The 23,946-nt window shown below is 38.5% G+C and overlaps 1 protein-coding gene across 1 annotated transcript in view; it reads right to left on the minus strand.

Moving 5' to 3' along the window:
• The window catches only part of SPEF2 (sperm flagellar 2), a 171,720-nt gene extending 149,672 nt beyond the window's left edge, over positions 1-22,048 (minus strand). The window contains exons 1-3 of the mRNA XM_060007077.1: positions 21,991-22,048; positions 10,607-10,709; positions 2,771-3,023 (exon numbers count right to left, since the gene is read on the minus strand). Coding sequence (XP_059863060.1) covers positions 2,771-3,023; positions 10,607-10,709; positions 21,991-22,048 — 414 coding nt within the window. The remainder of the gene's footprint in view (positions 1-2,770; positions 3,024-10,606; positions 10,710-21,990) is intronic.
• Positions 22,049-23,946: the final 1,898 nt, after the last annotated feature.

Consider the following 23,946-nt stretch of genomic DNA (forward strand, 5'->3'; position numbering starts at 1 on the left):
AGTAATTTATAAAACCAATTTCAACATAAAAGAGATAATATAAGAAGCTAGATTCTTTCCATTACTTAAGCCACTTCCTAGTAAAAAGTGAAGAAATAATGAAAACTTCCAGGCCACCAGCAATGAGGGTACAATAGTAAAAGAAAATGAACTCTCAGTGATGATTGTGAAGTGGGACACAGAGCAATGGCTAACGTATTTAACTAAAACTTTTATATTCGAAAGTAATCTACTTAGAAGCTGATGACTTACTAAAAATTTTTTTTTAAATGGTACCATTGCTCAAACCATTCTTGGTCCTTCTTTTCTAAAACTGCCTCAGTAGATACTGACACTTACTCGGAAGATCAGTTAAGGCCCTGTGAGCTGTCTTTAAGCACTTATACACACCTCTGCTCTTTTCACTGTTAAAAATGTCCTGGCCTCCATCTTCACAGTGGCAACGAACATGTAAGGTCCTTCAACATCCTACCACCCCACTTCAACATATATATATATATATTTTTTTTCTTTTTCTTCAACTTAATTCTATTTCCCCCCAGCCCAGGAAATATCCATTGAGCCATCAAATAACCTGCTGTTAAATGTGTGGAGTCAGAGTGCCTAGGTTTGAGGTTTAGCTCTACTACCTACTAGCTTCATGAAGTTGAGCAAGTTACCTAATCTCTCTCAGTTTCATCATCTGTAAAATGGGAACACTAAAAGTACCTATCTCATAAGATGGTTGTGAAGGTCAAATGAGATAATATACATAAAGCACCTGGAACAGGGCCTGGCATCTCACTATGTATGTTCAATAAATTTTCATCATTATCGATATTAATATGTAATAGACACATGCATCTTCCTCCACCTATATCAAAGAAAAAAGGCATCTCTACTTTTTTCATAAGATATCTCCTCCTTCATCTGAACCATTGACTCATTCTTCCTCTTTTCTTCCCCAGAGGGTCTCTTCACCACTCATCACCTGCCACTGATTCTTTTTCTCAACTGCCAAGTTGTCCCAGTCTCCATGTCCATAAAATGAACAAATAATCTCACACTTCTGTTGAGCTTCTCCCCTGCAGCTACTGTTATTCTCTCTTCCCCTTTATCTCCACGTGTCTTGAAAGAATAGTCTATGCTCCATTCTTCCTCATCTCCACTGAAATCCATACCACTCTGCTGAAACATTTTTCTCTCCCCAAAATGTAAGCTCTAAGAGAATTGGGGGGTTTCCTGTACTACTCACTTGTGAGTGCCTGACATAAAGTAGGAGCCCAACAGATCTTTGTTCAATAAATGGGTAATTGACTTTGGAAAGTCACTGTGGCCAACACTAAACCCAATGGTTTTTTGTTTGGACTCAGCTCTACAGCACTTGCAGCACTTGTTTACACTGACTCTTTTATACTTTACAAAGAATTTTCTTATATATTGTTTTTCTTGAAGTTACCAAAAAACCTAACTCTCAGGCAGGTAGAGATAAACATCCTTGTTTTTACAGTTTGAAAAAGTGAGACTGAGACTGTTCCAGGGACCAACCCAAAGTTAACCAGCTTGCACATGAAGGAAGCAGGATGAGATACTAAGTTACTGACTTTCAGCCTAATCTAATTTCTAGCTCTCTGTGGGTGCTGAGTTCATTCTGCTACCAGACTCATAAGGATGTCCACCAAGAGTAGACAAATCTAAAAGTGGAATTAGCTCCCACATTTATTGTCATTGCTGCTTCATAAATTAAATTTTAAAATTTAATTATTTTCATTTATTATTGTGCAGTACATCAGTACAGTACTCCCCATTATCCTACAGACCTGGAAAAGTTAATGGCCTTCACTTATCATAAGGAAACAGCACAGGAACTACAGAGATTTGTCAACTAAAGAGTTGTATCAAATAATCAAGAGACAATGAGTATTTGCAACGTTGAAAGCATTGTACTAGGCATATTTCTTGAACTTGAGGAACCAAAAATCTTGTGAGGCCATATGATAGATAAATAATGAAAGTTAGTCAATACTATCAGCAACAGGAGGTTAACACCAAAGAGTAACAATTACCTGTGCCCTACAAGCTCCGCAGAAAGAGTCCATGTATACTGGGAAGGCTGCACAGAGTAGACGGAGGAATGTTTGGGGGAAGCGGAGAGAGGAGAAGGGTGAGCTTGGGTGGTAGAGAGGGAAGAGCAGAAATATACAAGTCCTATTCAAGGACAGGCTGCCAATCAATGCAGAAGAAAGACTTTATGCTGAGGTTTATGAAGAAATGAAGTTAGAAAGACAGAATGAGACTCTTTAGTGAAAGAACTTGGATGCTAGTCTAATTTGGTGACAAGATTATTTGTAAATTAGCAAGGTTTCTGTGCAGAAGAAACCAACAAAAGTGGAACTGAGGGCAGATTCACCTAGCGGTTGATTAACCTCCAGTAGGAAGCCTGAAGATCGGAAGCCGCGTTAGTAGGTTACTGCAGTAGCTCAGCAGGAGGTCTGAGCAGATAGGATAGGGGTAGAAATGGAAAAGAGAGGAGCAGGCACAAAAAGCACTGGGAATTAGGAGCAAACAGTTGATAAGTTATTGGCAACTGGTGGATAGGATGGAGAGAGGCATCAAAAATGGATAAATGAATTGAAAATATTAATATAAAATAAAACCCCAATATGGCCAATAACATACATCAGAGACATATATGCCCGATGGGGCTTCTTTGAGAATGCAACATCACTGCTGTGTCCCTTTACCAAGCTTTATATTGCGATATGCTTATAATGTTTCTTTATGTACTTACATCTCGAAAAGTCTCGCTTTTCATGTTTTCAACTTTTGTATTTGTCAGGGGTTGCATGGTTTGCATTTCCACTCCAGTCAGCACACTTTTCTTTTTTCTCTGGAGAGCAATGTACAATTGATATAAGAGTTTTGTGGCTGCCCCAGGCTTTTCTGTGATGATATCGTGGGCCAAGTTCTGATCAAACTGCACACCCAGAAGGTGAAGTGTGGGCTCCAAGCGAGAAAAATTATTAAGTTTGGCACTTGAAATCCTAGGCATTAAAATATTTTACATAATTAGACACTGAAATAAAGCAAACAACAAATATCAGAGGTATTACCATGATCCCATATTATGAATTATTCCATGTTCTTTTAAATATATCAATCCTCTCTAAAACCACTTAATCACGTAGATACATTGAGATTTTATGTATTGTCTTAACTCCATGCATTTATTTCTCTTGAATGGCTAAACTAAAACCCATTAATTTCATATACTCTTCTACTTAAATAGATGCTAGAATTTCTGCAAGAAGTCAGTACAAAAACATAACTAAATTTCTTCTTCTAAATGGAAAATCTTAACTATTGTTTTGAAAAATATTTTACTCAGAAGACAAAATTGCAATTTAAATGTCCATTTCTTCAACTGATGTCATTACTAGAACCTGAAAATAATCTTATTTTCAGTTGCAGTGACAGCTTTCACAGTAATCCCCTCAGGCATTATCAGAAATATTTAATTAAATAACATTAGCTATACAACTAAATTAGTTATGTAATCTTCACTGTACACTTCATATTACTTCTTCAAAATCGCTAGAGACTTTCTACAATATATGTATTATTGAATCACCTATCATCAAATTAGGCTCACATTTTAGAAGAAATTCATTAATTCATTTATTAATTTACTCTCTCAACTATACCAATAATTTGTTTAATTTAATAAATTTTTATAAATTTATTAAAGTCTTACAAAGATAAGACACCCTGCCCTTTAGGAGTTCATAGTGGGAAAACAGATGAATAACAAGTAGTGATACATTGATGTAACTGTTGTAATAGAGGTCTCAAATGACCTAGGGCTGTCAATAAGCCTGTGAATCCAGTGGCAGAAAGAAATCAAAAGATGTTAGATGCATTTTCAACTTTTGTGCCTCTCTGTGATCCAACTGAATGCAAAAGTCAATTTTAACCATTGGTCTATTTTCTCCTTACTTTAACTTCCAAAATCTCAGTGACATTCTTTGATGGAAAAAATACACTGAATATACTTAAATATAAGTCAAAGTCACATCCTCTCCCTGAAAAAAGATGATACTTTAGAACAGAGGGAGTTGGTGGAATTTCTAATATTATAGGGTTACTCACTCAATAACTTCATTTTGGACTATAATATTATTTGGGGAAGATACAATGACCTTTAATGACCTCAACTGAATGTTTAGAAGCTGAAAGAGATCACTTAGCACTTCTTTTTAAAATTTATTTAATTAATTAATTTATTTTTGGCTGCATTGGGTCTTTGTTGCTGCGTGCAGGCTTTCTCTAGTTGCAGTGAGTGGGGGCTACTCTTCATTGTGGTGCATGGGCTTCTCTTGCTGCGGAGCATAGGCTCTAGGCATGGAAGCTTCAGTAGTTGTTGCATGTGGGCTCAGTAGTTGTGGCTCGTGGACTCTGGAGCACAGGCTCAGTAGTTATGGCGCATGGGCTTAGTTGCTCCGCGGCATGTGGGATCCTCCCAGACCAGGGATCGAACCTGTGTCCCCTGCCCTGGCAAGCGGATTCTTAACCACTGAGCCACCAGGGAAGCCCAATTAGCACTTCTTAAACTTTATATACTGTTCCTAGTATATTATTTCTCAAGAGATAGCTCTCAAGCAGTGGTTCTAAACCTTTTGTTTTAAATCACATATACCATCCTTTGGAAATTTGATGAGAGCTATGAAACCTTTTCCACAGGAAAGAAAACACACATTCATGCAGATACACAAAATGTGTATACCATTTGCTGGTATTTGTGAACCTCCTAAAATCTAGTCTAAAAGTGCCTGTTAGCTGCCAAGGAGGTGGATCTGGGGAAATGTAGGAATGATTTATAAATATAAATAAGGAGCCAGTATCATGGAAAGGCCAATTGTCAACAAATGTAGTGACACAAGACACTGAATTCCTTTTCCAGTTCTGTGGTATAACTTATCGTATTTCCTATTTCCTCTATTTGGTTAAGTATATTTAGTGTGGCATACCACATCAACCAAACTTTGAATGAAATATTTTAAATTGATAAAGAGAAACAGATCTTAGAGGGGATAAGAAGAGATAAGGAATGCTACAAGGTAATCTTATCAACAAAAAGGGTAAAACATTGTTTTAGGCCTTCTCATGTCATGTCCAGTTTTGCAATTTGTTCCCCCACAAAGGACCTTACAGTTTGAGATAACAAACACAGGACTAAAATGATTAGGGTACAGCAGACCATGTTGTGAAGAGTCTTATTGTGACAGAGGATGGTCAAATCAAAGACCTGTGTTCACATTCCTTGGATGGGCACCTGGCATCCCCTTTTGATCTTCCATCTCAGTTCATCATTTCATGTCCTTCCTATCCTAGGAGTCCTGTATGCCTTGTCCACTACACTTACTTGGAAAGATATGGCCTGAGAGCCGCTTTTCAGAGATTTTGCCTGGGTCATAACCTTGGGCTTCAGAGGTTAGAGGCACCATAATTCGGGAGGGAGAATTCAAAAACAAACACTATTCATTTCCAAATTTTATCAAAATTTAGCCCTGTACCCAAAAAAAGTGAAGAACACTTCCCCTCCTCTTTCTTGTATTACACAACCCCCAGAATGCAGTGTAGCCTGCTAACACTAGGGTTCAGTGACACAGTAGGCTTTAAAATGGCTTTTACGGTCTGGCCGAAGTGTCCAGGTGTAATAGTATTTCCCTCTGGAAGCTTTTAATATATACTCTAAATTTCCAACCAAAAGTTTGGGAATATAACTGATGTGTAAATTGGTGGAGTCCACTCTTGTTACAGTATATGCTCAATCAGTATAACATGATAATCAACAGTTGGTTTTGAACCCAGAGAATCCACTGGGACATCTTTGCTCTGAAGACATAGCATATGATGTAAATGATGACGCCCGAGGGGATAAGGAATGTATTCTGGGAAAAGTCTTCTCCCTTATTTGCAGTCCTTATTTGCAGTCCTTATTTGCAGTCCTTATTTGCCAAGGGATGATCAATCTCCTCTCCTCCTTGCCACCTGGTGATGGAATACATCTCACAAGGTAATTAGAAGCTGCCCTCCCAAGGGATGTCCATGTTCCTTTACTTTTTATTCTTTTAACTAATCTGCTCATTTTTCACCCTCTGAGATGGACTAAAGATATCCCAAAACAGAATTCTTTCAGAGTTAGATGAGTTATTCTTAGGATTAAGTAATTCCCAAAGCAAATAACTTCTAATTATTAGCAACATAGATTTAGTTTACTGTTAACATTTTAGACTAAAGACCCTAGAAAATATTACACAAAAATCCCCAAATCATGAGCTCTGGCACTAGCTAGCTGTCTAAAACACAGGCTTTACAAAGAAGGGTCCTTTTCCCCACTAAATACACTATTACAAAGGTCATATCCACAGATTTACTAATTCTTGCCTTCTTTAAAATACCATGTGCCCTGGAAAAAATGTGGGTTGTTCCAGGAACTAAAGATGGATAGTATTTGGTTGTCAGGACAAGTAGGTCCCTCTCCCCATGTTAAGAAAGGTAATGACTCAGTGGAACAGAAAGTGAGTCCTTTTCAGTGAGTGAAAGGCAGGACTGCTACACATGATAATACTCAGGACACACTCCTGTGCAGGGGTGGGGCAATACCTGGCATGAGGTTGTTTTATCCAAAAAGGGGCTTCTTTTTCTTTGCACAGAGGTCTTTCTGCTCACTAAGACCTGTGTCTTCACAGTTACCTCCATCCATATGGGGTCCCTATCTCCATTTCACACAAAGGCCTTCCATGGCCTGGCTAACAAGAGCCAACTTAGTACACGTGAAATACTGCACGCATGATCTGATCAGTATGGTTCTTTAAGTTTTCTGTACCGAACCAGATATGCTTTCTGAAATCATTCATTTATTTAATAGAGAAACATTATTGTGTGCCTGCTATGGTCCAGGGACAATGCCTGGAGCACAGAGAATAAACATACTATGCAACTTTGAGCAACTTTGCAATCTAGTTAAGGAGTAAACATTCATATATTCATTATCAAACATTATTTGGGCTCCTTCACGTGGCAGTAACTCTGATAAGAACTGACATATAAATAAATAATTATAACTTAATGTAATAAAAAAAAGGGACATCCAAAGTGTTATTAAAACAAAGAGAAAAAAACAAAGAGGAAAAGAAAATTAAATCTGCTAGGGGACCAAACACAGTTTAGAGAAGGGATGGATTTTTAGCTGGATCTTAAGGATGAATAAAAGTTTCTCATGGTGGAAGTGAAGGACAAATGTTAATATGCAAAATTGCAAAGCATAACAAAAGCACATGACATGTTTGTGGACCAAAGCAGTTTATGTTAGGGCTCCAGACCGGTGGAAAATGCGGCTGGAAAGGTGGATGAGGGTCACACAGGGAAGCATTTTGTAAGACAGGCCTTGAGAAACAGAAACTGGAATATCTAAAGTTTCTTAAGCTGATGGGGAAACCACACTTAAAAATGTGGGTGTAGAGCTCTATCTGCCTATGGAGAAGTTCAAACAAGGTGTCTAAATGCAGGATTTATCAGGATATGTAGCCATTCATTAATTCAAAAAACATTTACTGAAAGCTAAACATGTGCCAGGCCTGTGATGGCCCTGGGGTTGCAAAGAAAAATAACTCATACCCATAACTTTAAGGCACTTGAATGTACAATGTGCAACGTGAAAGAGACACAAAAAAAGAAACTGACAACAAAGTGACCAGTGTTATAATAAGTAAATGTACAAGATAACTTTATAACTTTCATAAAGGGATAATAAGCAACAACAACAAAAAAGGGTTGGAAACCTGGTTACATGCAGACCATCACAAATCAATCTGGTCATATGAGAACTTGTGAGAAAGCAAAAGGAGAAAAGAAGGGCATAGAAACTGACTTAGCTACCCTGGAAATCTTATACCTTAGAGGCTGATCCTGGCTTCCATTGGAGGGGAGGAAATTAAGGTAGAAGCAGAGTGGGCACAGGGCTAGGAGCTCAGGCAGAGGAGGCAGTCGGGGCTAAGCTGTGAAGGATCGTGTACCCCTTGCCCTTGAGGAAGAGATGTGAGACATGGGGTGTAGGGTATGTATTAGAATGTTACCCAGTACCCTATAAGCTTAAGAAATGGTCTGGGATTAGCAACAGATGCTTATTTGGCATGAAAATGTATTTCCAGTCCATGGCTCCTCTTGTATTATACTATTATTACCTGTACAACTAGCATAAGCTGGATTGTGAAAGAATGACTCACCTCTAGAATGGAGGTACCAGATTCTTTTGCCTTAAAGTCTTGCAACACAGGTACTGCTCAATGGAAGCCTACTATTCCAAGCAACCAAAAACTAAGAAATACTTGAGTGGGAAATATCAGGTTAAAACATGGAGATGGAGCAGGATGTCAGGAATGGTAGAGCAAGGACCTCCAAAAATCCATTCCTCCATAAAGGCAATAATAAAACTGACAAAAATTATGAAAATCAACTTTTTCATAACTCCAGAAATTATCCAAAGGCTTGTAACAATCTAAGAAACATTTATTTAAGAAAAAAACTTAATCTTAGTTAAAACAGAGAGTTTTTGATCGTTTTAACTTGCACTACTCACATTCCCTTCTCCCCAGCTCTACAGTAGCCTTGCAACAATAGGAGCTGTAAAAACCAGCAGCCTAGCAGCCATCAGAGAGGACAAACAGGTTTCAACCTTCTCAAAAAGTCCTATCCTCAGGACATTGTCATTATTTGATATTTTTTAGAGCTCAATCACTGAAAGAAGACTTATTCCCAGGGTATTAGTGAAAAACAATCAGTGGCAATTGTTTAAGATCACAGCGACCTAAGGCAGTGATACCACTGGAGCAAATAAGAGTCTACCCAAAAACTTAAAAGGAAGATATAAGAATAAAATATCCATTGGGTGCTTTGAAAAGCTCTGATATATTCCTGGAGATCTAGAGGGCCATATGCATGTGTAGGAATGTTTGGATAAGCGGGAAAGACAGAAGGAGGCCCAAATCTCTCACCTCTGGCTGATCTTGAGGTCCTGTACAAGCAGGAAGTAAAGGCTAAGGCAGGGTTGTAAACTGTGAAAGCATTGGAGACACCTCAACAGACTCACAGTCTCTCAGTCAGGAAAGATTTATCAGTTTAAGATATTTTAAAATACCTCTGTTCATTTGCTGAGCTCTGTTCATTTGCTCTATTCACTAAGCTAACCAAGCAGAGTCTTCAGCTGCTGTACACAACAAGGAATACAGACTTTCCAAAATTAGTCCAAGAGAGTCATTAAACAAACAAGAAGCAGCAGCAACAACCACAAACCATGGGAAGGTGGGATAATCTGAGCTAACTCGTATTATTTTAAATGTCTATTTTCAACAATTATGAGACACACAGAGAAAAAGGAAAGTATGGTTCATATATAGGGGGAACAAAGCTCAATAGAAACTCTCTGAGGAAGCCCAGATGCTGAACTTATTAGACAAAGACCTTAAGTCAGCTATTATAAATGTTAAAACAACTAAAACAATTCATTTTTTAACCATTAAAAAAGAAAGTATGAGAACAACATCTCAACAAAAATAGAATATCAATAAGGAAATCGAAATTATAAAAATAAGAACCAAGTGGAATTCTAAGGTTGAAAAGTACAATAACTGAAATGTAAAAATTCACTAGAATAGCTCAACAGGAGATTTGAGTTGTCAGAAGAAAGAATTGGTACACTCATAGATAGATCAACTGAAATTATTTATAGGAGAAGCAGAAAGGAAAAAGAATGAAGAAAAATGAACAGAATTTCAAAACACATAAACTCATTCTAATCATGAGAAAAAATATCAGACAAATTCCAACTGAGGAGCAATGTACAAAATACCTGACCAGTTATTAATTTTTCTAAACTGTAAAGATTATCAAAAACAAGGAAAGTCTGAGAAAGTATCTCAGCCAAGAAGAATCTAAGAGACATGGCTATAAAATATAATGTGGTATCCTGGTGAGATACTGGAACAAAAAAGACATTAGATAAAAATTACAACAAATCTTTGGTACAAAATGTACCATATGAATATAAGATGGTAGCAGTAGGGGGAACTGGATATGAACAATATGGGAACTCTCTGTACTATCTTTGCAATTTTCCTGTAAATCTAAAACTGTTCAAAATAAGAAGTTTATTTTTAAAAATCAACAAAGCCTCAGAAACCTGTGGGATACTGTCAAGTATACTAACATACACATAGTGGGAGTCCCAGAAGAAGAGAAAGAAATGGGCAGAAAGAACTTTTGGAGAAATGATGGGCAAAAGCTTCACCAATTTGATAAAACACAGGACTGCAGGAATACAGAAGGTATTAAAATGGGGCCCATCTAGAGATGAGGGCTTGCTGCAACCTTACAACTTTCTCTCCATTATACTCCTGGGACTATGAAGTATGTATATGTGAGGAAGCAGCAATTTCCATACCAATGGATGCTTGGCTGGTTTAGGGGAATCTTGTGGTAAATGATTCTTTAATGTTAACTTTGGGCTAAAACCATCCAAATGCCAAAGGAATTGACCTTTTTTAAAGTAAGGAATAATCTCACTAACCTGCTTTCTGAAAATTCTGCAAAATCATCTTGAAGTGCAAACTTGTGCAAAACTTCTCCAATTAGATAGCCATTGGAAAATGCCTTTGCAAATGACTTGGGACCTGAATTTTAGAACGTAGAGATTAAAAAAGTAAATATAATGTTGTACATAGAGTTTATATATTTTCATTATGTACACATAGAGTAAAACTTCATAATTTAACTTGAACTCAAAATGCCATGAAAATACTTCTAAAAGCATCTTGTAATAACCAAATGAAAATATTGAAGTTTAACAGTAGACATCTTATAAAGACCCCTGAATAAATGTAGATCAGCAGTTGATAACATATGACATTTTGAAGGAAAAGACAACTTTTGATCAAACCAAACAAAACACAACCAATAAAACATATAACCTTAGCTCTAAAAACAAACCCTCAGCATATTTTATAAAATTATACTCTAATACCTTAGTTATCAGTAAAACCTGTGGATGATGATTTCATATTCTGGCCAGGTAAGGTACAATCTAACTTCTTTAAACCTCAAAACTTAATTTTAACCATTTTGCAATGGAAATTTTACAGAAATCATCTGCACCTTCTTAAATAAAGCCTGCTGAACATAATCAAGCTTTTCCTTGTTGGCTCCAGGGTTTACTCCAGTCTAGTTGGTCTTCTGTGCAATGATGGAGACAGCCCAGAGGAAGACAGACTTTGGAGCCAGAGATACCTATGCAGGAACCTTGGCTCTGCCTTTTACTAGCTGTGCAACCTCTTCCAAGCTGCTTAAGCTTAAGCTTCCTGAGTTTCTATCCCCTCATCATATCTATATCTATCTCGGAGAGCTATTTTAAAGATTAAAGGTAATGTATGAGAATTCCTTGATACCATGCCTGCCACATAGTATGAAAGTAATGATGAGCGCAGAAAAAGAAGTTAAGTGTTAAACAGAATTTGCTTTCTTTAAAAATGTCCTTAGTTTGGGGTCCCTTGTATTTTTCTTATGAAGTGAAGGGTATAGGGTTACACAGTATTCAAGAATGATATACAAAATCGATACATAAAATAAATTATATTGTCATAAGACAAAGCCATCATCTCTCAAATGACTTCAAAATCGTCCAAAAATCTTCAGTGTATTTCTATCAGAGTCCTTTAGGCAAAAGCAATACTAAATATCTATAAAATATTATATATTATCACAGTATCGCAAACTCATTCATACTGAATTATCCTCTTTTATCTATTTGACTAGTAATAAGGTGGCTATCTGAAAATGAAGAAAAAATAATTTCTTCATGATTTGTAGAACTGATGCTTGGTGCGTGGTTGCAGGGAGGTGAGTTGAGTTGCTCCATAAAGGCCACTGTACAGAGTCCTTACTCAGAAGACTTCACATTATCATAAAACTCTTGCATATTTGACACCAGCCCACAATTTTGCCCAAAGCTTTCCCAATATCTGTTCTCAAAGTATTTTATACTCAATAATACCCCAATTCTTAGGTTAAATCAATATAATTATAAAGTAGTTTAAAAAGATGTCAACTATTCTCACTGATTCTGTTTTCTTGGGGTGAGCCCCTAAGCTATCTACCACTAAAATCTAGTGAGTGCCTTCTGGCATCATACAGCAGTAGTCTTGGAAGCAACTGAAATCCAAATAGCTCCTTCTGCCCCCAAAAGGCAGAGGTGTGCCAGCTCCTCCTGCTGAGTCACTGCAGATTTCTCCTTTCCTCAGAGACTCACCACTGCTGGCCTCCAACGCTGTTCCCTGGTTTTCGGCTGCCACCACTGTCCTCACTGTGCCATCTGGGCTGCTCTGGCTGTGCACTGCACCTCTTCTGGCTGTTGCTTTCTCCTTTCTGCTTCTTTCCTTTTTCTCTTCTATAGCCCGTCCCTATTCTTAGCTTTCTGAAGTGCCATTGGACATACAGTCATCGTCAGACTATGGATTCCTACTAAAAATCTAAAGACTATTATTTTGTATTCAGGGGCTACTGCTATGTCGCCTTTGGGCGGTCTCGTTCCTCCACTCTCCCTGGATTTTGCCCTTTGCCTATTGTTCCTGTTGACTGAAGACCTGAAATCTAGCCTGTGAATAACTGGGGAATAACTGTATCCTAGTCCATCACTCTCAATTTATCAGGCAAATGGTCTGTAGCAAACTCTTTGCTACAAAGAGTCACTAGAAAAATAAAATCATAATTCACTTCCTTTGAAGTGGCAGGACTTATTAATAAGGCAATTCTGATATGGTTAAAATAGGGGCATTTTGGATATAAAGGTCAAAGAAGAACAGTAAACACATTATTTCACTGTCAAGTAGTTTACTATAAATAAGTATGAAAGCATGTGTCTGCAGCTCTGTGTGTATTAGACACTCTCCGATTTTTTTCTTTTTTTTTTTTTACACCCCAGGAACACAGAAGAGAATAATGAGTGAAGAGCTATAGCAAAAGTAACAGAGAGAAAACACATAGAAAAAATGAAAGAGGAGGAAAAAGAAGAATACATGCAAGAAATCAGATGAAGAAAGAGCAGATAACCAGGAATATGTAGATTAAAAAGTATGGAAAGGAAGATAAGAAGCCAGAGAGAGAAAGAGAAATGGAGAGAGGCAAGGGGAGGGAAACAGTAAGGAGAAAAGAAAACTCAAAGGAAAGATTATTTTTTTCCCTTTGGTTTATCAAATTTTCCTTCCCAGTACATGTTCTGGAATACCATGACTAACTTCATGACGGCCACCTCTATAAGTTAATTTGCACTCACAACTGGAATTACCTACAGGGAAGAAGAGGTGGGTTGACTCTAGGATAAGGAGCAATGCAGAATATGAGAAATACATGAACCATGGGACCCCAGTGACGTTCTTCACCCTGAGCTCTAAAATGATCTACATCTGGGAAACGTTGTTCAGCAGCCACTCAGCCATGCCTCCAGTCTTCCAAGCCTCAGATCTGATACCCATCATTTTCATTTGCTGAAATCTTTGATGTGGGCCTTTGTCTACCTTAGGCTGGGACAGAGGGCAAAATGGTCTATGTGTTTCTCCACCTGAGCCAGCTGGAGAAAGCACAAAAGAAGATAAGCCTTCTACATTCCAAATGGTAATGAGGAGAGCACAGGCTCTGGAGAAATATTCTCTAGTTTGACTCTTTGACCATTTATAAGCCCTAAGACCTTGGATAGTTACACAGCCTCAGTGTCCTGTCTTTAAAAGAGAGAGAATGATGGGTTCTACCTCCTGAGAGTTGGTTTGAGAATTAAATGAGATAATTCCATGTAAAGTGCGTAGCATAATTTCTGGCATATAGTAAGTGCTCAGTGATCATTTTATTGTTATTATTACTGCCTCCTAATCTAAGACAACAGGTTATATCAATTACACAATTGTTAAGCTCAGTAATAGATCCTCAATGACTACAGTACAAACATCTTTATTTAAAGGTAACTCAGTACTCAGAGAACAAATAGTTGACCCTATCCTAAAATTCAGATACAGGCCTACTCTTGGGGCCAGGTAAGCTATAACACTCTCCCCAGTCTGGGGAAGCACATGTAATCAGACATAGTTGATTTTTACAGCAAACCATTTGAGTGGGAGAAATAAAGACAAAACGTAGCCTCACAGCATTTCTGGTCAAGTTTTGCCACCAAATGACTAAAGAGATTTGGGGATTTGCGGATTGTAGACAAGGGGCTATAGACCTACACATTCTATGCTAAGTGTCCTTTGCTCCTCCTTCACTAGAAGATCAAAGACCTAGCCTAGGTTTTTTTTTTTTTTTTTTACATCTTTATTGGAGTATAATTGCTTTACAACCACATTTTAACAGCCACTATGGAGAACAGTATGGAGGTTCCTTAAAAAACTACATATAGAGCTACCATATGACCCAGCAATCCCACTACTGGGCATATACCCTGAGAAAACCATAATTCAAAAAGAGTCATGTACCAAAATGTTCATTGCAGCTCTATTTACAATAGCCCGGAGATGGAAACAACCTAAGTGCCCATCATCAGATGAATGGATAAAGAAGAGGTGACACATATATACAATGGAATATTACTCGCCATAAAATGAAATGAAATTGAGCTATTTGTAATGAGGTGGATAGACCTAGAGTCTGTCATACAGAGTGAAGTAAGTCAGAAAGAGAAAGACAAATACCGTATGCTAACACATATATATGGAATTTAAGGAAAAAAAATGTCATGAAGAACCTAGGGGTAAGACAGGAATAAAGACACAGACCTACTAGAGAATGGACTTGAGGATATGGGGAGGGGGAAGGGTGAGCTGTGACAAAGCGAGAGAGAGGTATGGACATATATACACAACTAAATATAAAATAGATAGCTAGTGGGAAGCAGCCGCATAGCACAGGGATATCAGCTCGGTGCTTTGTGACCGCCTGGAGGGGTGGGATAGGGAGGGTGGGAGGGAGGGAGATGCAAGAGGGAAGAGATATGGGAACATATGTATATGTATAACTGATTCACTTTGTTATAAAGCAGAAACTAACACACCATTGTAAAGCAATTATACTCCAATAAAGATGTAAAAAAAAAAAAAAGCCAAGCAAATTTACTTTCATTTGAGAGAGAAAAGCAGCTGCTGGTGGCTGGGTACTGGCCTGGCCCAATTAGGCCCTGGTGTTGCTAGGAGTTTGCCCAGCACTCACAGCTAGACCTCTGCCTTCTGCCGAACATAATCAATTTCACATCACACCAACACCAGACAAGGCTACTCAGTGACCCTGATGGATTCAGACAGAAACAAAATCTCTCTGTAATCATGTCTGAACTCAGCCCGAAACAGTATTGGCCAAAACACAAAAAATGATCAAATATCATCCCCCTATTCTGACTGATATGAGTGGTTCCTGCTTTTTCTTTTTCCTTGCTTTGCTCTCCCCACTTCCTAGATAAGTTTTGTTAAGATATCCAATCATAGAGTTGTCTATGCTCCCTTTACAGGTTCCAATTCAGAGCAAAGCACTGCTTCCTTGAGCCTTCCCCAAAAAACACCTAACACAAACCCAAATGCTATAAGGCCTTTCTAACATCCTCTTCTAGAGAAGCCCCACAGTTCCTCACGGTATGTGTTGCAACAAGTCAGTAAACTCAATTTTGTTCAACTACAGGTGTATCCTGTGCTCTTTGGCTGGAGGACCTTGACAATTTCTTTTCTTCTGGTACCAGAATAGGATGATCGATTTTTATAATTTTCTCCTTTGAAGACTTCATCATAATTCTCAAGATTTACTATCTGAAACAAAATCTCAATTGCTATATTATATAACCTTCTTTAATGGTTAAAATTTTGGGTGGCATTCTTGGAACTTCATATCTTAAAATTTTGACATTGATTTATACAAGTCTTCCGTTATTAGATTTGCTGTCTCAATTTCTAGTCAACAGAGGCCAAATTTCAATCAAGGAAAATGCTGCTGAACCAACCAGGAAATATCAAATAATTTGTTACATTACATGACAAACCATGTATTTCCTAATGACCCTGAAAGGCTAAAGTATGAGAAAATGTGTGGTTTAATAATACCTGGGGGAAAGGGGAATGAACTAAAAGTCAGCCTACTCAGAATCTGCTACTAACTTTCCACTACCTAGTTGTATAACCCTAAACAAATCTCTACACATATCTGATCTGATTTCCTCATGTGCCAAAGAAGAATTAAATGATGTCTAAGATTCTTTTTCAGATCTAAAATTTTATGTCTCTATGATACGGTAAGGTCACAGGCTAATAAAAGGTCACTACAATACATTATAAAATATGGTATATAAATAAATATTCAATAGGATTTTTTGATATCTCTATTTTTTTCTTAAAATAAAATTTGGTACTTTTGAAAAAATGTGGACATAAGACCTTTAGTTAGTGTACAAGGGAACCCAGATTAAGTATAGTTAGTGCACAAGGGGTTATTTAGTGCACAAGGGGGTCCAAATTAAGGATGTCCCTAAAATTTGGGATATCAGTAGAAAATATCACTCTCTAAAACAAAAACTACTGAGATTTAATACAAAAGGACAGACTTAGCCACCTATGGAAACCCACTTATAAACCCAATTGACAAGGAATATAGGCCATCTCTTAAAACTCACAATAATTTATCTATTGAAATTTTGTATGCATCATGTAAATGATAATCTTGAAATGTATTAGTTAAACTTATTCAGAATAGAGATATGCTGCAATGGAAGAAAAATACACAAATATCATAATTTTAGAAGCTTTTGTAGTAGTAGTAACACTGGAAAGTATCATTGAACAGTATGATTTCCCCAAGCACTGGGGGAAGAGAAGGAGGAGGGAATCTGACTTTAATCTAATCTAACTTAATCTAATAGAATCTAAGCACTCACTGATATCTAGATAAAATATCTCTAGAGCAGAAAAGTAAAACACATCAAGTATTAGCTTGATTTGAGGATTCTTTTGGTAATGTCTAATTTCTAACTGTCAAGGAGCAATCTGATCTATAAATTTGGTCTCCTCCTGAGTGTACCAGCCCACCAAGACATGCATTACTTTCCATTGCCAGTATACATTATTCTGCTGTCCTTTTCCACATGATGAATTGGTACTGTAGCTGATAAAATCAGCAGAATGTAATTTCTGTTAGCATGTGACAATTCCTAAGAAGTTGCTTTAAGTAAGAAAGCAGAGCTTCTGAAATCACAAAGGTGAGGATCAAAGCACCCAGGGTGACCTTTTTGAGATGAACAAATCCATAAGGTTTGGTCAAAAACAATACTTTGCCCTACTTTTGTCTCACTCATACATTCTCATGTAATAGACAATTATTTACTAAGTGCCTATTATGTGACAGACACTATAATAGACATACTTCTAAAGTGAGAGGCAGAAAAGTGGTTGAAATAATATTTGAGTATCTAGCTCTAGTATAGATGATAGGCACTGTGGTAGATATTTTCCATTTGCAATCTCATTAGATACCCTCCCAAATATATAGCAATTATTATTACTTCTCAGGGTATAAAATTGCGACTAGAGATCATTATTTATAATTTGGCTACTACAAAATCAAGACTTAGGGATACTAAACTTTCTTAACTCAGTTTTCTCTTTATTGGTTCCTTGTTACTATTGATAACAAGGTTTAAGACTATTGAAACAATAAAAATATGCATAATAAGGTATTTACAATTTTCAATATAGCTCCATCCAAAATCCAAAATCATATGGACTGTCTTATGCATCCATTTTTACAAAGAATCTGATCTGTTCAGTACATGGAATTCAAATGCTTCTACTCATTTGTGGAGAATGTTTAGTTATGACATTCTGATGCCAGTTTCCTCTTACAGTGTATTCACAGGCGTTTTGTAAAACAGAGGCAATGCTTATTCTTGAAAATAACTGAGAGTTTGTAAAGAATTTTACAGCAGATCTCTTAGTAACATTATTCTATTTTGCTTATTTTTGTTATAAAAATAATTGCTTGAATTTCAGATGTGATTTTATGTTGAACAACTTTTTGTATTTTAAGACATTTCATTAACATATACGTCTAAGCATTATTTTCCAGGTCAAATGGTTTTGTTAAACTTAACTCACTGGAGATCCTTAGCTTTAGCAACATAGATGTTGTCATAGATGTAGTGTCAGGTGTTGACACTAATCAAGCCTCTGGTGACTCCCAGAAACCTCATTAAGTGGAGGGAGACTATTCTCAACTGAGGATCATTGAAATTCATTTTCTTACTGCTGATATTCAGGCTAGTGCAGACAATACAAAATTCAACATGAGGTGCTTTATCCAAATTGACTTCTACCTTTCAGAATAATCCAGAAATCAATCGGCTTTAGCTACCTCTCCAATGACAGCAATGCATTCACTTGGCATTCTCATTCTGTTTTCTCTGTCCCAGCAAGCAACATATGGACTGAACCACTTTTTAAAAACATCAATAAATCCACCTTTGCCATTTAAGCATCTAGGAATTAGGTTATGCCCTGTGAAGTTACAACATGCCTGGGGGGTTGAATTTCTGTACTGCTTGTGATTTCAAAATGAACAATAATCCTCATTAAAAGGAGCTCAAATGAATACACTTGGGAGGGTAAATTTTTTTAAAAATATATTCCTTAAGCATACACTCTAATATATAATACAGTGCCTAAGAGCACTAGTCAAAGATCTAGCTTCAAATTCTAGTTCTAGTACCTACTAGATGGGTGACCCTGAACAAATTACCAAGCTCCCTCAGCCTCTTTTACTCACCTGTACAACTGGGACAATGCCTCTTAGAGCTTTTTTAAGGATTAAAAAAGAAAACCCATGTAAAAGACTTAGCACAGCGTCTGGTGTAAGTACCTAAGTGTTCAAGAAGGGATAACTTTTATTATTCTTCTTCTTCCATTTATAAACTTTATTAGAGAAAATAACTCTTATGTAACCCTCCAATACTTCAAGATACTATATTTCAACCAAAATGTTAAACCTCTTTTTCTATTTTGTCATGTGATGTTTGATCTACTTCTTTAATTTTATATTTAAACAAAAAGCCAAATAACACAGATGTACAAAAAGAAAAGCCAGCAATCTTCTTTCCCAGGGTAACCAATACCAATACACTGGTTTATATCCTTCCACACTTCTCTCTATGCTTACACAAACCACAAAATGAAGAGTCCTGTGTATGTCAACAGCCCAGTATATGCCTCTCCACACTTTTCTCTCACACATCCTCATGCAACAATGAAATTATACTGGTTACAATAAGCTATAAATTTGTGTTTTACTTGAGCATTCTTTTTTTTTTTTTTTTTTTGCGGTACACGGGCCTCTCACCGTTGTGGCCTCTCCCGCTGCGGAGCACAGGCTCCAGACGCGCAGGCTCAGCGGCCATGGCTCACGGGCCCAGCCGCTCCGCGGCATGTGGGATCCTCCCGGACCGGGGCACGAACCCGTGATCCCTGCATCGGCAGGCGGACTCTCAACCACTGAGCCACCAGGGAAGCCCTACTTGAGCATTCTTTAGGTCCAAAGTTATAGCAGCTAACTCATTTGTTCTAACAACTGCATAACAATCCATGGCATCATCTACCCAAGTATTCTGCTACTGAAGGGTATTCAAACTGTTTCCATTTTTTTTTCTTTTTGCCCCTACCATCCATGTAGCAATAAACATCCTTGTTCAAATGTCCTTACATATTGGTGATTTTATTTTTGTATGATAGTTTCTGTAAAGTAAGATTTGGCATTACTATGTCTCAGGGACTATTCTAAATGTTTTACATTTATTGTCTCATTTAGTCTTGACACAACTCAATGCGATATTATTATTACCCCTATTTTGAATATCATAAAATTTAGGTAAATAAATTGCCCAAGGTCACTAGCTAGGAAGTGTGAATAAGTGATTTCAACCTAAACAGTCTGGCCTCCAAATCCTTGCTCTTAACAGGATCCTTATCCAGCAATTGCCCAATTACTTTCCCCAGAGGTTGTACCCACTTAACAGTCCTTCCATAAGAGTTCCTCTAAACCATTCTAAGCCTTCCATTGTACACCATAGGATGGCTTATCTAATGACAGAAATCAACTGGCAGTGTGCTTCTTAGGTGCACAAATCCTATCTTGTTTGTTTCCAAACACAGTTGAATGTGTGCCCTATAGTCAGAAAAGCCTTTTACAATATGGAATTTGGTTACTTAGGGGATTGTCTCTCTCTTTTTAGGCTCCTCTTAGCAACTCGGATCAAAAAATGAGTATGTATTGCTAGTGAATGGGATGCAGAATACTGCAGCTGTCTCTGCTAACAGCTTCTGGCGTTATGCTTCGGGAAAGCAAACACTGGGAATTTTCCATTTATAGTTTATGTTATTTAAATTCTTACTTAAAAAGTCTCCAGTCTTTTAATATTCACAGAATCAAGTAATTCTTCCTCCTCCTCTCAAAACCAAAATTCCCAAACTGACTACAGTTAGAATGGCATACTACTGTTTTTCTATATTTCTTATGAATTTTATTTACTTTTCTCAGAAGTGTTTCAATATACAACAGAGTCTTAGGCACTTGAGCAAAGGGTGCGGTTTTTACTAATCGAGTAAATAAACCAAATTAAACTCAGCAATTTATAACTGCTTTTCTTCGGAAGAGTATATCTTAAGGGCATGTTATTACATTTTGGCTCCTATGGTGAGAAAGAAATATGAAAAGAAAAATGCTAAACGCCACCCTGAGATCAGCATCGTATTTTAGGTGAGGAACAGAGACACATGGGATGATCATAGAATCCTGGGGAAAAAAGTTACTGCGATTCCCAGTGCATGTGCCGGTGGTGGTTTGGCAAAGAAAAAACCCGGGTTTTATGCCTCAAGAAAGGCACTGGAGAAGCTCCAAAGTTAAAGATCTTAAACGCTGATAACAAATACTGTGTGGCTGCAGAGACACGACTGATCTAGCAAATTCTGTGGATGACTTAAGACTTAAGGTTGAGTTGGCACTATTGCCCCTCTGGTAGCAAGTTGGCATTATGCAAGGATGCTTCTGGGAAAAACAGACTGAAATGATTCGGTCTGAAAACGTCTTGCTTTGAGCAAAAACATTACCAGCTGGAAAATGAACTGCTTAAGAGACAACAGAAAGAAGTTGAATGGGGGGGGGGTAGTGCTATTCTGGAATTTTGGTTGTCACAGAAGGTGCCAACATGTAAAACTCCCTCTGTGGTTGTGAGATTTAGAAACTTGGGGCGGCAACTTCATGGCTCGGGGAAAATCAGGTTAGTGAAGAAGGTCAGCTTTGGGAAGAGTGAAAAGTGGTCAGAAGCAGCTAATGTGTACGTTTGAGCTAAGACTGCTGAAATTTGTAAAAGTTAACAGATTCTGCATTAACTCATTTCACACACCCTCCTCTCCTGCGAGGCAGTTAGGTATGGCAAGTATGACTGGCTCTGTTTTATACTGGAGGAAACACACCGGAAGAAGGAGAAGGTGTTGTAACTTGTCCCGGGGCACACATTTAGTAGCGCGGTAGCTGGCTTTCAGGCTTCATACTTCGTTGGCTTAGTACTACACCACGCTTGAGTGTGAAAGGAGCAATGTCAGGGCCAGACGATAGAGTCTAGAAAATTCTTCTCTCCAAAGGAGCAAGGGAGCCCTCCCTGAAGCCTCTGATGGCTGAGCACCACGGTAGGTCAGAACCTGCGGGATTGGGACCACCGTGATGATGGATACCTCTGAGCGGCAGAGCGGAGGCGGGAGAAGCCCTGCAGCGGCTGAGGTGAGCCGGAGCGGGCAGCTAGCCCCTGCCCCGCCGCCACCTTCCATCAGCGCGCCGCGCTCCAGGCTCCGCGCCCCCCTCGCCCCCGGCCCGCTCTCCCCAGGCTGTGACACTCACTCACGGTCTGGGACACCTTCAACTCCTGGTTGAGCCACTGGCACAGGATCTCCGACATGGCTCGGCCTGCGCCTCCCACCGCAGGCAGGTGCCAGGAACGCGCGGGAAACCCAGTCAGCCCGCCCGCGTCCTCCTGTTGCCAAGGGCGACCCGTTGCTAAGGAAGCGTCTCCAGGCCAGAGCTAAGGGAGAAGGCTGGGAGAGGAAGGGCGCCAGAGCCCAGCCGAGGAGGACAGAAAATCGTGACTTGCCCCCTGCTGGCGGGTAAGACCTGGATGTGCGCAAGCGCAGTGGGCTTCGAAGGCCGGGAGACGGCGGTGCGGACCTTCAAGAGCGCTGTTAGCAGAAGTGGGGTGCGGAGGGGCGAAGCAGGGAAGCTAGTGGACTGAGCAAGGGGTTCTTGGACAAGCAGAAAGGAAAGAAAGAGTCTTGATTGAAAGGGAATTCTTTTCTTCCTGTTTGTCTCTTAAAGAAACCTATGGAAGGTCCTACTCTAATGGCCAGTTTTAATTGCTACAGTGTATGGGCTACGCAGACAGGGACAGAATAGGTCTTATTCACCTTTTAATCCCAGAGCTGGTATAGGTCCTGACCCGCAGGAAGCATTCAAGTTTTGTCGGTGGTGGTGACAGAACTAACATTTAGGGTAATTCACATCTTTATATTGTTTTGAGAGGTGAATGTTTAATGAGCTTCTTTTCTGGTCAGTTTTGCCTTCCAGGTAATATTTTAAATTGTATTTTGAGAAAGACTCTCACTTTGCCCAAACCCGAGTCAGCCTCCTCAGAGCCCTCTTCCCTCTGAGGTCCCACATTGAACTCTGTCCTTGGCCCCTTTGTCAAGTTTTAGCAAAAATCCTGCTGGATCAGTTTAGTGAAAATCCTCCACCCATATCTGATCTAATACCTCATTCCTCACCCTTGATAGCTGATCATTCTGGCCTGTCTTCAGCAAGAATCCTGTCAAGTAAGTTTAGCCTTTAGCCCTGCTGTTTCCTCTTAGTAGTTTTCCACCCATAGACCCAACCCTGCTCCTTGGCTGTAAATCCCCACTTTTCCTTGTTGTATTCAGAATTGAGCCCAAACTCTATCCCCTACTGCAAAACCTCACTGCAGTAGTCCCTTGAATAAAGTCTTCCTTATGGTCTTTAACAATGGTAAGAAAAATTTTCCTTTAATAATTTCTACAAGTTTAGATAGAATAATGGGAAAAATTATATACATATATAATAGTATATCTATGTATGTCACAAATATAAGGAATTTCCCCCCTAAAAGCTTGGATACATCAAATTATGATTCTTTTAAACTGTAAGAATAATAACAGTAATGTCCTAATAGAAGAAATGTCTTTTAGGATTAATCTGAAATTGATCCATGTGTCCTGATTGGATAAAAGTTTAGTACTATTTCACTGTTGGCTTTACTTAACTTTGAAATCTCCTATCCCATGAGTTTCCTCACATCCAACACAGCAGGCATAACTAAATACAATGGGAATTCTGAGGGAGATTTATTGCCAACAGAATTGGAGCCTGATGCATTTGATATGTCTCACATTAGAGTTATCCAAATTCGGAAAACAGCCTCTATAGCTTGGGGGAATATATCTAATAAACCTTTATCCATTGGAAATAAGTCATCCCTGAAAATGCTTCTAAGGGATGAATACCTGCCTGGAAATGACCTCCAAGACACTCCTGCTGCTTGTCATCCCAGTAGTATATTTAAACCGAAGACTAGTGTTACACATTTATTAAGAAGTTCCAAGCTTTAATTTCAGTCTATAAAGCCTGGGGGATAGAAACCAATGTTTTCTAGATTGCTGAGAAAATTACTTTTGGGGAAGGATGTAGATGAGGGTGCATCGAATTCCACAGCTGCACCAGAAGAGAATGCCTGAGCTCATAAACCATCCATAGCTATGTGCTATTATTCCCACGTCAGAGCAAAATATT

This window comes from Delphinus delphis, chromosome 3 (genome assembly GCF_949987515.2).
Source record: "Delphinus delphis chromosome 3, mDelDel1.2, whole genome shotgun sequence".
NCBI lineage: Eukaryota > Metazoa > Chordata > Mammalia > Artiodactyla > Delphinidae > Delphinus > Delphinus delphis.